The sequence below is a fragment of the Carlito syrichta genome, unplaced genomic scaffold, assembly GCF_000164805.1.
Source record: "Carlito syrichta isolate Samal-C Ts95f unplaced genomic scaffold, Tarsius_syrichta-2.0.1 Scaffold302622, whole genome shotgun sequence".
Lineage (NCBI taxonomy): Eukaryota > Metazoa > Chordata > Mammalia > Primates > Tarsiidae > Carlito > Carlito syrichta.
This window is the reverse complement of record NW_007246718.1, coordinates 409,478-424,521: the sequence shown is the minus strand read 5'-3', so window position 1 is coordinate 424,521 and position 15,044 is coordinate 409,478. Positions and strand designations below refer to the sequence as shown.

At 40.2% G+C, this 15,044-nt stretch overlaps 1 protein-coding gene across 2 annotated transcripts in view; it reads left to right on the top strand.

Moving 5' to 3' along the window:
• CPPED1 (calcineurin like phosphoesterase domain containing 1) overlaps positions 1-15,044 on the top strand; it is a 132,967-nt gene that overhangs the window by 85,650 nt on the left and 32,273 nt on the right. The window contains exon 3 of one of the 2 annotated variants that reach the window (XM_008057035.1): positions 12,607-13,029. The exons of the other annotated variant lie outside the window; for it this stretch is intronic. Within the exon in view, the coding sequence (XP_008055226.1) occupies positions 12,607-13,029 (423 nt within the window). The remainder of the gene's footprint in view (positions 1-12,606; positions 13,030-15,044) is intronic. 2 annotated transcript variants of the gene reach the window in all.

Sequence of the window (15,044 nt, the reverse complement as noted above, 5' to 3'; positions counted from 1 at the left end):
GTTTTTTAATTTGAATAAAGAAAACCATTTACATCCCAGCCAGTCATATAAGAGCATCCCTGCTTCTCCATGCTGTCACCAACAAATTATATTTCAGCGCTTTTTGTTTTTTGCCAGTCTGATGGGTACATGTCAGGAAAAATGTGGTTGAGCTGACTCACTGTTTAAAAGATGGACCTGAAATCTTGTTCTTGTATACGAGGGAGGACCACCCAAAAAACAATAATTTGGTTTTTGTTTGTTTTTTGGTTGCAGTCACAGTCACCCAGGCTGAAGTGTAGTGGCACAGTCACAGCCCACTGCAGCCTCAACCTTCTGGGCTCAGGAGTTCCTTGTGCCTCAGCCTCTTGAGTAACTGGGACTACAGGCACATGCCACCATACCCCACTAATTGTTTTATTTTTCATAGAGATGAGGTCTTGCTATGTTGCCTAGACTGGTCTCAAACTCCTGGGTGCCTGGCCTCACCTAAGCCTTTTGACGTTTGGTGAGAATGTTGCTTCCTCTGGGAAGCTCTGGGCTGCCTCCCTATAGGGTTAGTTATCCCTACCCTGAGCTTCCATGGCACCAAGTGTTCCTGTCACATAACTTCATGAAAAGTCACAAGGTTCCCATGTTCTAGTCCCTTTCTAGAGTTTGGGCCTTAAGAGCAAAGATAATGGCTCACTCATGTTTGTGTGGCCATGACTGAGCACTGAGTGGGCAACAGGTGTGAATTGAATGTAGAACTGAAGAGAAACAATTTCTGTTCTTCCAGCCCTATGATTACTGGAGCTGTTTAGACTTTGCCTCTGCCTTTGACAGAGCAGAGACTGTATTTGGAGTTTAACTGTGAAATTCTTATTGATTTTTCATTAGGTCATGTATTTTAAATCCCAAATGGAACAGAAGATTTAAGGACATAGCCACCAAAACCCAAGTTCATACTATAATACAAAATCTTAAAGTAAAAAAGGCATTCATTCTAAATAATACTTGTTCACACATCTGACACTCCAGAAGCTCTAAAGAGAAATTAATTATGCTTGTTCCTTCTGCCAAAGGTACTTGACCAGTACCGGAGGTGAATCTGCATTTAACTGTCCTGAAACTTCTTTGTCCCTGGACATTGTCTTCCTTGAGCAATGTCTCGTGTGTACTAAGTGCCCAGAGGCATTTTTTTTTTTTTTAGTTGGAGTCTCACTCCGTTACTCAGGCTGGAGTACAGTGGCACGACCTGCTGGACGCAGGCAATCTTTCCACTTAGCCTTCCAAGTAGCCAGAACTATAGGTGTGTGCTACCATGCCCAGCTAATTTTGCAATTTTTTTTTAATTGCTCAGATGAGGTCTAGCCATGTTGCCCAGGCTGTTCTTGAACCACACCAGGGGCATTTTTTTAATTTGGATATTCTAACATGTATATACAAGCCTTGTAGCAGCACCAAGGTTATACTAAGTCACCGAGGTTAGCGCTAAAGAAGGTAACTACATAAGAAATGATTACTTTGATTGTGGGGGGGAATCGTTTCTGGAAAACCTTGGAAGTAACAAGTTCAGACAATGACTTTCACACCTACATATTTTTCTCCTCTGTGTTTTCTCGTTCAAGCAGAATGAAGATTACCCATATTTAGATGGTCTTGTAACCTTCTGTGCCCAGTACCACAGCTCTGTTGTCTTTATTACTTGTTGACTGAAAACCATAAAATTACCTATTTGCCAGCTCCTCTCCTTCTGTTCTCTTCCCTCAAAACCATCTTATCTGACTTTGACTAATGAATCTTCATCAATAAATAGTCCCCCTAACATGACTCACTTCTCAGGACATGTCAGGGTTCCCACATCCTCATGGACTCCCACATTCTCATGGCCTCCCTCGCCTGCCCCACCACTACCCAGCTCTGTGGTTCCTGAAGGACTTATGTATTTTCAGAAATCTGCATCAGTTTCAGTCTATGTGTAGGCCAGCCCTGTTGGGTCATGGTCCAGGCTTAGAAGAATAGCCAGCATCCTATAGGTGTGTCTGCAGTAACAGAAACTCAACAGTGGCTTCAGCAAAATAGAGGCTTATTGTTCTGTGATGCTGCAGGCTTGTTGGAGACCAGGTTGCTATGGAGCGTCCACTGTCTAATAGCTCCATCATTCATCTTGTTGCTCTACTGGCTATGGACCAAATTTGTGGTTTAGAAATTATACAGTGGCCATAGTGCGGAGGATCATTTGCAGGGGGCTATAGTTGAAGCAGGGAGACAGACTAGTTACTAAGAGGTAACTAGTAGTTTTATTGCAGTAGACCAGACAAGAGGTGATGCTGATCTGAATTAAGGTAATGTCAAGAACTGGAGGCAGGTGGACAGAGTCAGTGATACTCTGCTCTGGCTTAAATGCCACTAGTTTCATAGAGCCTTCATTGTTTCCTCAAACTGGCGTGACCTTTCCTTCTGACCTTCAAGACCATAATGCTTTAAGAATGTCTGGTAGCACTTATCACTTGCCTTCTCACAGAAACTGATCTGGAAGATAGCTTGCCTTTCCTAAAAAGCTGTACGCTTCTTAAGTGTTGGACCGTGATCTTAGCTTCCCTTGATTTTGCAGTTACCCAAGATGATCCTAAAAATCACATGGAAATTCAGAGGTCTCAGAATAACCAAACAACCTTGAAAGGAAGAACGAAATTGAAGGAATCACACTTCCTGACCTCAAACTTACTAGAAAGCTACAGTAATCAAAATGGTATGGTACTGGCATAAGGATAAACACAGAGATCAATGGAATAAAAGTGAGAGTCCAGAAATAAGCCCTCACATTTAGGGTCAATTGATTTTTTTACTAAGAGTTCCAAGACAATTCAATAGAGCAAAGGTAGTCTTTTCAGCAAATAATGCAAGGACAACTGCATATCCACATGCAAAAGAGTGGATTTGAACTCCTACCTCACACAATAGACAAAAATTAAGACCAAGTCAAAGCTAAAACTAAAAAACTCTTAGAAAAAAACATAGGCATAAATCTTTGTAACATTAGAAAGTGAATTCTTAAGAAAAAGAAAGTGAATTCTTAAATATAACACTAAAAGCACAAATGGCAAAAGAGAAAATAGAGAAATTGGACTTTATAAAACTTGGACATTTTGTACTTCAAAGGACATTATAAAAAATGAAAAACCGATCACAGAATGAGAGAAAATACTTGCAGATCCTGTATCTGATAAAGGTTTAGTATCCATAATATACTGTAAAGAACTCTTATAACTCAGTAGTGAAAAGGCAAATAACCCAATTTTTTAAATGGGCAAAGGATCTGAATAGACATTTCTCCAAAGAAGACATATAAATTGCCCACAAGCACATGAAAAGATATTTAGTATCAGTAGTCATTATGTAAATACCAGTGGAAACCACAGTGAGATACTACTTCACACCCACTAGGATGACTATAATCAGAAAGATGAAAAATGTTAATTAAGTATTGGTGAGGATGTGAAAGTGTTGAGACCCTCATACATTACTGGTAGGAATGTAAACAGTGCTTTGGAGGACAGTCTGCTAATTTCTTAAACAAGTAAACATACAGTTACCATGTGACTCAGAATTTCTCTCCTAGGTATATACCCACGAGAAATGAAACAGATCCATACAAAAATTTGTACATGTATGTTCATAGCAGCATTTTTCATAGTAGCCAAAAATAGAAACAACCCACCTGCCCATCCTCAGGTGAATGAATAAACAAAATATGATATACTTGTACACATTTCGAACAATAGAATATTGTACAGCAATAAAGGAGTGAAGCACTTATACAGGCTACAAATAGATGACCCATGAAAACATCATGCAAAGTGAAAGATCAGTCACAAAAGACCAAATAATAGTGTATATAATTCTGTTTCTAGGAAATGTCCAAGGGCAAATCTATAGAAAGTAGATTAGTGGTTGCTTTGAATTGGGATGGGGTGAGTTAGAGTGGGTACTAATGGATGAGAGTTTCATTTTGGGGTGATGAAAATGTCCCACAATTGATTTTGGCGATGGTCCACGACTCTGAATATCCTAAAAACCATTGAATCTCATACTTTAGAAGAATGAATTGTATGGCATGTACGTTTACATCTCAATCAAGCTGTTATAAAAATATTTAGTGAAAGAAGGATTAGGAAAAATTGTCTAATATTTTAGACTTCTTAGGGGAGCGATAATGGATTAAAAAAAAGTTGAGAAGCACGCATCACATTTTAGTAAGATTGGAAATAAGAAAGTAGATTTACGAGATCAAGACAGTCACTTTCTTTTTTGGTGCCAGATTCTGTGCGTATCTCAAAAGAGTTGTAGAGACTTGTTGGTGCTGCCCTCCCGGACTCCCTAGGTATTGACTTTTGAAGTCATCTGCTCTAGAACAGAACTCTATTTATGGAAGTGCAATTATTTAGAAAGAATACAATGTATCCTGAGCACAATTTTGTTATATTATTTTTAATTGAGTTTAACCATTGTGAATATTTTTTTAAAACTTTATTAAAAGCTCCTTTCTGGTACTTTCTTCTTTCCCTGCTTCTTTCTGAGAGTAAAGAATATTATTTACGCATTGGTCTTGTCATTTGTTATGTATTTGTTCCCATTAAAATTATATTTATACTTGTTTACTTAACAAGATCTAATTTTAGTGTATTTATGATTTTAAATGTTGTGGTTGTTTCTCTTGTAAACATAGTTTTTGCTCATAAAAATGTAAATATCACAAGAAACAATTATTTTCTACCCCATAGACAGCTACTGTGAACAGTTTTGCCATATTTTTCTAGATTTTTTTGTCTTAGTATACTAACTTGTTGATTTATTTTCGACAAAATTGTGTCACACTTACCAGTTATTGCCACTTCCTATTTTCATTTACCCACAAGCTCTAGTTCCCCAAACCTTAACAGTAGACCTTAACTATATATCAGTGGTCAAGAGATTTGGATCTGTTCATTCTTTTTAATGCCTGTGTAGTATTTCATAGTAAGGACACATCAATTTTTTATTAACAGTCATTTAAGCCAATTCAGATTTTTACATCTTTCAATGCTACAATAAATAGTTATGTTTCACACACTTGTACATGTTTCTGTAGGATAAATTCTTATGAATGGAATTGCTGGGTCAGTAGATATAATGAAATTATTAAAGTTTGAGTTGATATATTCTAATTGCCCTCAAAAGAAGTTTTAATTACTGAGCTATGGTCTTAACCATAGAGTTGGTGCCCTCACTTGACTATTCTGTTTCCAACCTGCAAGTGAAGTAGGGACACCGCTGACTTCATTTCCTCCTTGTAAGGCTGACTCTGGAAATTCTTGTCCTTGGCATGCTTCACCCTCTGTGCAAGTGTCTTAACATTTGTCTCATCCACTTATCCAGCTGTTTGCCGGACAGGTGTGGCCTCCAGGCACCACAGCAGACAAGTTGCCAGGTAAATGTGAGCTGTATGCTAGGATGTGAATATGCCAGTGTGTGCTGTTCTTTCCTGCAGAGCTCAGGGGCAGCTGTAGCACTGGGGCCCATGCTCCCTGAGAATGAGGGAAATATAAGGAATATCTCCAATACCAAAGACCTGCCTCCCTCCTCCCCTGTTAGGGTTGAGCATGTGCTACATACTGGGCACTCATGTGTCTCACAGCATTTCCATAAAGAAGGTGACAAAATTTCCTTTTTAGGGGCTAGAAAACTGAGGCTCAGGGGGTAGCATGCCCAGAGGACACCCTTAATAAAGGACAATTTCAGTTCCTCTGACTCCAGAGCCCGCCTATGCATCCCCTTGAAATGCCAAACCCAGGACAAACAAACCCAGGGGGTACCTGTTGGAATATTGGTGGGCATGACTGTTTAAAGCACCACTCTCTGTTGAACTCCAAACTCCTAGATCCAGCTGTCTTCTCAACATCCCAACTTGGAGGGATCACAAATACATCCATTTTTTTCAGCAGTTTCTCCTCTTTTCTAATGGTAGAATATACATGACATTAAATTTACCATCTTATTAAGTACATTTATATTGTTGTGCAACCATCACCACTTTTTTTTTTTTTTAAGTTGTAGTCTCACTCTGTCACCCGGGCTGGAGTACAGTAGCACACTCATGGCCACCACAGCCTCAACCTGCTGGGCTCAGGTGATTCTTCGGCTTCAGCCTTCCAAGTAGCTGGAACTACAAGCATGTGACACCATGCACGGCTAACTTTTTGATTTATTGTAGAGATGAGGTCTCACCATGTTGCCCAGGCTGTTCTCGAACCCATAGGCTCAGGCAATCCTCTCACCTCAACTTCCCGAAGTGCTGGAATTATAGGCGTGAGCCATCGCAGCTGGCTACCATCCATTTTCATAACTCTTTTTATCTTGCAAAACTGAAACTCCGGGCCCATTAAACATCATCTCACCATTCTCCTTCCCAAAGCCCCAGGCAACCACCATTCCATTTTCTGTCTCTATGACTTTGATCGCTCTAAGTACCTCACACAAGTGGTATAACATTGTCTTCTTTGCCTGGCTTGTTTCAATGAGCATATATTCTAAAAGTCCATCCATGTTGTAACAAATATCAGAATGCCCTTCCATTTTAAGGCTGAATAATTTTCCACTATATGATATATCAAAGTGTGTTTATCCATTCATCTGTCCTTGGACACTTGGGCTGCTTCCACATTTTAGCTATTGCATTTAATGCTTCTGTTGTCATGAGTATACAAATATCTCTTTGAGACCTTGCTTTCAGTTCTTTGGGGTATATACCCAGAAGTGGAACCGCTGGATAATTTAATTCTATTTTTAATTTTTTTAGGAACCGCTATATTTTTTTCCCTGCAGCTGCACCATTTTACATTCCCCCAACAAGGCACAAGGTTTCCAATTTCTCCACATCCTTGCCAACACCTGTTTTTTTCTGTCTTTTTGATAGTAGTCATCCTAATGGGTATGAAGTGGTATCTCATTGTGGTTTTAATTTGTATTTCCCTAATACCTGGTGATGTTGAGCATCTTTTCATGTGCTTACTGGTTATTTGTATATCCTCTTTGGAGAAATGTCTATTCAAGTCCTTTGCCCACTTTTGAATTGAGTTTTTGTTGATGTTGTTGCTGTTGTTGTTGTTGTTATCAAGTTTCAGTAGTTCTCTATAATCTGATATTAATCATTTACCAGATATATAATTTGCAGATATTTTCTCTCATTCTGTGGGTTACATTTTTTTCCTGTCGGTGAATCTCTTGATGCACAAAAGTTGTTAATTTTCATGAAATCTAATTTGTGTATTTTTTTATTTTGTTACTTGTGCCAATACATCAAAATTTACACTGAAAAAGAGCTTTTAGTATATCTTTGAAGATTTTCTTTAAATAATTATCATAGAATTGTTAGAGCTGGCAGGTGAATAACTTCAAGTTGATATTTACTAAATTTTTTTTTAATTAGTAGAATATTTTCTATGTAATTAGTCCAATAGCTCTAAAATAGGAAAATTAACAAGGAAGATCATTTTATTTCTGTAAATCATTGATGTAATAAAAAGTAATATGATAGAAGTAGAATGACTTTATGCTGATACCATTTAATACTATCTATTGTTTTAATGCAATCATTCATTTTATATATTAATAAACACTAATATAAGCTTTAAAAAAGAAGGAAAAAAGAAAGCTTTTGATTTCTACTTCTAACCTATTTCTCTCCCATTTTTCTTATCAGTAAATGACATGACCAACCTCCCAGATGTTCAGATGTCTGGGAATTATTTTTTAGTCCTTCTTCCTATAACCAATAAAGCAAGGGTTCCTGTCATTTCTACCTACTAAATATCTTTCAAATCCTTCTTGTTATGCTTCCAGTTCTTCATTGCTAGGATATAGAAATACAGTTGATTTTTGTGTGCTTACCTTGCATCCAAGCTAATCTTCCTTACTAGTACTGAGAGCCTTTCTTATTTTCTTTGTAGATTCTTTGGGAATTTTTATGGAGACATTAATGTCTTCAGAGAATAGATCATTTTATTTCTTCCTTTTCAATCTTTATGCTTTTTCTTTTTCTTCCTGTTTGCACCGACTAGGACTTCCAGCATGATGTTTTGTGAGAGTGGTGAGAGCAGACCTTCTTGCCCTGTTCCTGATCTTAGGGTGAAGGCAGTCATGACGTCTTTCACCATGAACTATGATGTTCTCTGTATGTATTTTATAGATGTCCTTTATTCAGTTGAGGATATTTCTCTTTTTAGTTTGCTAAGAAATTGTATTAGACAGTGTATCTTAAGACTGTTTGGAAAACAACCAAGATATTAATGCCTGCCTTTATGAATATTGACAAAAATAAATCATACATTTCATGGTAGCACTACTACAAATAGGACTAATTTCATTTTCAAAATTTGTTAAAAATGTTTTCAATACCTTGCAGTTTTCCTCACTTCCTGTGTCATTCCCACTCAGGGTTCCCCTCATTGGGGGCAGGTGTTTGTTGACATTAGGGTCCTTCTTCTTTTGGTACCTACTTCTCAACAGTTGCCTCTTACCACCTTGGATACCTACCCAGAACAATCCTTCTCTTTCCCTCTTCTAAGTCATTTCTTGTCTTCTTGTCATGTCTTCCCTTCTTTCCCTCTCTCCCTTCCTATCCTTTCTTTATGTGCATCCTTTCTGTGAAGCACCAATCCCTGCTCGAGACAAACCCATGGAAGCTCTGTATCTTTGGCCAGTATTCCATTTTTTTCTGTTCATGATGCTGGTGACATTTGGCTTTGGGTTCTCATACATTCACTACCATACTATGACTTTCTTTTAGGAAGCCATGCTAAGATATGCTGGAGCTCTGTTAATGCTGAAGTGTTGTTGTTATTCTAACCCTAAAGAGATTCTGATATACATAAGCCTGCTTGACATCATGCAAATGTTTTTGTTAAGCTTGACTTTTTATGATCTAGAATTTATTGTTACTTCTAAATTCTTAACTAAAAATTATTTATATCTCTGGGGAATGTTTTCATTCCTTCAGAAATGATTTACTGATTGTTATGCACACAAAGTGGGTTACTGGTAAAAATGGAAGAATTTTTTCTATTTGTGGGGGGTGGGATGTGGAGGGAAGATAGGTAACATTTTTACATACTTATTTGTATCAGACTCTTGGACATTATTATCTTGGTATGAATCCTTTTAGCCATTTCCAAGGTATGGGAATTATCATTCTTATTTCATATATAAAACCAAAGCTCAGCGGAACTAAAGGACTTACCCAAGGTCAGGCAGCTTATGCGGGATAAGAGCCATGGACCACACCCAGGTCACACTGACTAGACCTCCAGCACTTGTGACTTTGTGTGAGAGATATATAGAAAGTGCTGGAAAATCTAGACACGCAAAAACCTCCTCTTTGAGGAGATTCAGGGAAGTTAGGATTCATGTTTTCTAACAAGTTATGAAGGGATAGTTGTGATTTTTCCCAAAAACAGCATCCCCTGAAGTTTGGAAACAAACATCCCATTCCTGTGTGTCATGTCCAACTCTTCATTGTAGGTTGCTTTGTGAACACGGTCTCCTTCCCAGGTTTTGAGTAAGCCTTTCTTTTGAAGTGTTAGTTCTTAACTTTTCTGCTTATGGTCATAAACTTCTCAAACATTTCGTGTATCTGCCTCAGTTCATATGTGAAGGGCCTTGACGAATGCCCTTTGAAAATCAAGAACAGGAGATGCTCTGTACCCCCAATGTATTGTAAAGTCCTCATCTTGTGGATCAGTGTGGCCAAGAGAAGTTCCCTTTGGGAGCTAGGACTTTAGTTTGTGATCAAGACACCATAATGAGAGGCAGCTTTCTGAGCTGAGTTCAAATCCTGACACCTCTGCTGGTTGTCCAGTGGAAGTGAGTTAATGCACACACAGCTCTGGGAACAGTACCTGGAAGTATGTGTGCTAGTAAATATCGGCTATGATTGAATATCCCAAAATCCCCAAGCCAATGTGAATAGAAAGGAGGGAAAGCGAGAGGTCGCTTTGAGGTCTTTTAAAAAACATGTAACATAGTAGTGACTTAGTCCACAGGGACCCTTTGAGAGGGCTTGTCATGTTCAAAGCCACAAAGGATTTGCCTTCCCTAAACTGGCAGTCTATTTACATGGGAAAGAGCTGACCAACAGTCTTAGAGAAGATTATATAAGTCGACACAGATACCTGCAGTCCAGGTTCAGCTAAAGAAACAACTTCAATCAATGACACCTTCAAACTGCAAGCCCCAGGGACAGCCCAGACCAGCCATGAGGCAGACGCTGACTGGAAACAAATCCCAGCACCCCTGGGAGAGAGACCTCCCTCTCCTGTGCAGGTAGGACAAGCTTCTCCCTGAGGCTGTGGCTATCTGGTGGGGCAGACTGGGCTTTTAGACCCCTGCTCCTGCCCTGGGGGTCAGCCAGCCTTTCCCAAGCCAATGCCACTCGTCCCTGGAAGTCACAAGTGGCTTAGCTGCAGCCACCTGCCTGACTTCCTTTGAATCTTCTTTAAGTTCGAGGATCCTGGGGCTAAAACACCTCTCTTTTTTTTAACTTTGATTCCTTTTTAAAAAATTGAAGATAGTACATAAGTTTGGAGAAAGATAGGAAGGAAAGAAGAAAGGGAGAAAGGAAAGAATGTAGTATAAAGAGTTCTAAGCCAGATGTAAGTCTCTCTCACTCCTCAGTTCTATCTCCCATATTTAATCAGAGTCAACAGTTTTCTTTGAATCTTTGGAGAAGTTTCATCCATAATACATGAATATGTGTAAGGCTTTAAAAAATTTATATGTGATTTTAGTCCTCTGTGCCTTACATTTTTAACTTAATATATATTAATGATCTTCCCAGAGCATCAATACAGATCTCCTCTTATCGTGTTCTTTATTTATTTTATTAAGATTAAGTACAAAATTTTTTCAGTGAGATACTGAGATGAATTCTTATATATCTAACAATGTAACTAAAAGTAAATGACGTGAACCTTGGCAGAATTACAAGGAGAGTTGGGTTGATCCACAATAACTGTGATGACTTAACCAAATCTCACAGAAACTAGTACAGATCAGCATACCAAAAGAAAAAAAATCGTGACATGGGAGATTTGAACCCCACCATTCATGAGTTTGAGTGAGTGGAAATATGAGGAACTCAGTGTTCAACTATTCAAGAAGGCATATTCTTTATAAGCTCACATGGGCGATTGAGAGAATCTGGTGTACACAGCCATGAAGGAGATCTCAGTCACAGTAATCTTGTAGCTGTAATTTCTGAAAGGGTTTTGTCATTTTCCTCCATTTCTTTCCTGAGTTCTCCCCTTTCCTATTCTACAACTGCGTAGTTTAGGGCTGTCTGGACTCCAAATGTCTTTATTTCTGTTTTCTGGTCTTCATAAGTTGTAATTGCTTTGTAAGAATTTTTTGCTTTCTTTTGAATTCATGATGGAATGTTCGGAGTAACTTTTGTCTGCTTATGCAGCATTTTTTAGGTGAATTTTCATCATCCATGGGGAAGGTGAGCTACTCTTTTTCATCATTTTTCTTATGTTGTCTTTGCCTGATACTGAGCACATTTCTCAGGACTCACATGGTGCTGGAAGTATATCCTGTCCCTGCTTTGCTTTTCTCAGTAACGCTTAATAATATCTGATCCGGATGGGTGTGCATCTATAATTTACTTGACAAATTATCTGACTCCTCAGTACACAGGGAAGGATTTGTATCTCTTCGGCTCTCAGCTTATCTTCAGTACCCAAATCAGTGCCTTTTACATAGTCCGTGCTCAATAAGTCTTTGTAGAATAAATTAGAATAGAGAGGCTCAAAAACATAGATGTAGAATTGAATTGGTCATTTAAAAATCCATTTATTAAAGCTTTAATATGTTACCATGGGAAGTGTGGAAGCCAGCCATCTGAGGGAGGTGGGTTCTGGTTGCCCACATGCTTTCCACCTCTTTGTCCAAATAATAATTTCCCTTTTGAATCCTGTGGGCCGAGGGGGAGTGGGGATCAGCTTGACATCAAGATGCTGTGCCCTTGTGCCCTCCTGCACTATTGGGGGAGTAAAAAGGGCCTCTTCCCTTGTAGAGGGCATCTGACAAGATACACATGTCAGTTGATCTAGCAATTCATTTTCTAAGTAATTTTCCTATAAAGGTCGTCACACAGTCTGCAACTCCATGTGTATGGTAAGGAAAACTTAAATAGCCATTGATGTGGGATGAGCATTCAAAGCTGGGTCCACACATCACAGGGGTACACATGATATACCATTGAGATAGGGAAGAAAAGTTAGAGCCATCTGTCTTTTGTGTTCATAGAAATAAAAGGTGGAAGTGAAGTCTCACTAATATTTAATATCAAGATTGTACAATAACTCAGCAGCGTGGGGCAGATGGCCACTAGACAGAATTTCTAAGGCATCCAGAGGAAGGAAGGGAATTGTTCAGCTCAAAGGGACAGACAGTTTCCTACCTCATTTGCTGGTTTGCTTTTAGCATGTGTCTACTTTTTGCAGTTTTCTTGTGCTGGGTTAAGTGTATTTCTAAATTATTCTTAATCTCATGTCAGTAAATATGTAAGCAGCCTCTGACCATCTCAGGACATGACCCTCACTCTTCCAGGGATGCCCTGGCGGAAGGAGCAGACGGAGGACCTGCAGCGAGTGCTCAGGGCAGTCGACAAGGAGATTCCACTGGTCATTGTCAGCGGCAACCACGATGTGGGCAATGTCCCCACGGCCGAGACCATCAAGGAGTTCTGCCAGACCTGGGGAGACGACTACTTCAGCTTCTGGGCCGGGGGCGTCCTGTTCCTGGTCCTCAACTCCCAGTTCTTGTATGATGCCTCCAGGTGCCCTGACCTGAAACAGGCTCAGGACCAGTGGCTGGACCAGCAGCTGAACATTGCGAGACAATGGCAGTATCAGCACGCCATTGTCTTCCAGCACATCCCATTGTTTCTGCAAAGCATTGATGAGGACGATGACTACTTCAACCTCACCAAGTCTGTCCGGAAAGAGGTGGCAGACAAGCTCATCAAATCAGGTAGTGACCCAGGGCCACAGGTGTCTAGTTGGAAGAGCAGTCTAGAGAGGGCTTTTCCAAATCTTTTTCCCTCCCCTTGGCAACACGGCAAAGGAGAGAGAGGACAAGGCTCTGGATTCTGACCCCAGCTGTACCACTCACTGGCTGCATGGCTGCCTAATCCTTCTGAGCCTGTTTCCTCATCTGCAAAATAGGAATAGTAGCAGTAGCTTTCTTACAGGATGGTTGTGAAGATTAAATGAGAAAAATTCTGCAAAACATAGAAAATAGCCCCTAGCTTCCCAAGGACCAAATGTATGGTAATTGCTCACAGTTGAATATGAGAGTTCTGGAGGTAAGGGGTGGTAGGGGTGAGGGTGGTCTGCAGGTGGATATGAATGGGGTTGTATGTGCCTCGGTTGAACAGGAGATGTTAGGGATGTTTTTTCTCATTTCTCTGGGAAGTAAGTACTTGCTCCAGAGCAGGTGATCTTTTAGAGCCAAGTATTAGTCAGCTATAACCCAGGAAATCCTGGGATGTGGCTTTTGCATACAGATCTGGGTCTTCTGCAGTGTTCCTGTAGTGAGGTAGATTGAGTTCTCTTCCAGAATCGGGAGAAAGGAATGTATTTCATTCCATCTTACCCTGGATTTTTAGCTGATCCTATGTGTGACACATGCATGCACACACAGAATAAAGACACTCCATTTTTAAGACCTCAGCTTCTGACAGCTTGCTCTATAGACCAGCCCACCCCTCTCTATCTCCTCCTGGTCACACCTCCAGTGGGCCTGGAGAGAGAAGACAGGTTGATTTCCTGGGTTCCCAGTGACTTGATGGGATTCCAGTTCTGACAACTGTTGTGTCTCTTATCTTGGTCTTAATTGCTCCTTTTGGCTCTTTTCAGGCTTTATTTGTACCAAACACTTCTGAGGTTTAAATTTATTTGCTATGGGGTAGAGAGATAGAGGGAGGCATCCTGACCCGCTAGTAAGCATTTGTTTAAAAAACAAAATCCTGATACTCTGCTTTTTCATCTTTGAGCTTTTGCATTTGCTTGTGAAAAGTACAATAGACCCTTCTGTATTTTTGAGACATTTTACAAAAAAGCTCCCATAATTAGAGCATTTTCCAACTGTTCCATGGAGATGAAGTTGGAAAACTTCTATTAAGGCCTTTGAAATTTCATGTCATGCTTGAGTTGGTACAGAAAACCATTTTTGATGACAAGGAAACAAAGTGTCAAGATGACATCAGCACCACCATGGAAACTATTTTGTCACAGAGAATAAAGTCAGAGAGAACATTTAATGCCACTGAAAAGATTCCTTTCAAATCAAATGTTAAATGATGCAAATGCTGCTGCAGTGACTGCCCTTTGTTCCTTGGACTTGTCAGCCACTTTCCTGAGTGGCTCATGTTTTGGATTGTCCCATCATAGGACAGAGAAGCCCCAGATATTAAGACCCACAGCTCTAATAGGGCACCCTCAGGAGAAGCCTGCTGACCACTCCTCGCAAGAGTCCCAGAGGGTGGCACCATGTCTGGCATGTACCAGCCCCCCTGCCCAGGACTGCAGCCCCGCAAGCTCAAGAACCAGAGTTGTCAGCACACCCAGAGCTGGTCTGTGTCTCTAGGTGAGCCCCAGTGAGCCCAGCCTTACAGAGACTGAAATCTACAACCAGAAGGCCCGTCAATTAATGTAGAGCAAGTCTCTCACCTTCCACTCCACCCCAGCAGAGTGGTTTCTTTCCATAGGCAGAGCTCCGTGAGAAGCCAGATTATAACCAGGAGGTTGCTTGTTAAGATGAGACAGAGCAGGGATTTTGTTTCCTTAGTCCAGTGACTTCAGGTTGCGGAATCCGGATGGCTGCAGAATCCAGATGACTCTGTCTTCAGGAGCCACCTTGCCTGGGAGCACCTGGTTGTTTCATGTCCCTTTAATTCTACCCCCTTGATCTTTCTCCAGTCCGTGCATTTCTTCAGGCCCTCATGGTCCCATCTGGGTCCTGGCAGTAGCTCCACTCTTGCCTGT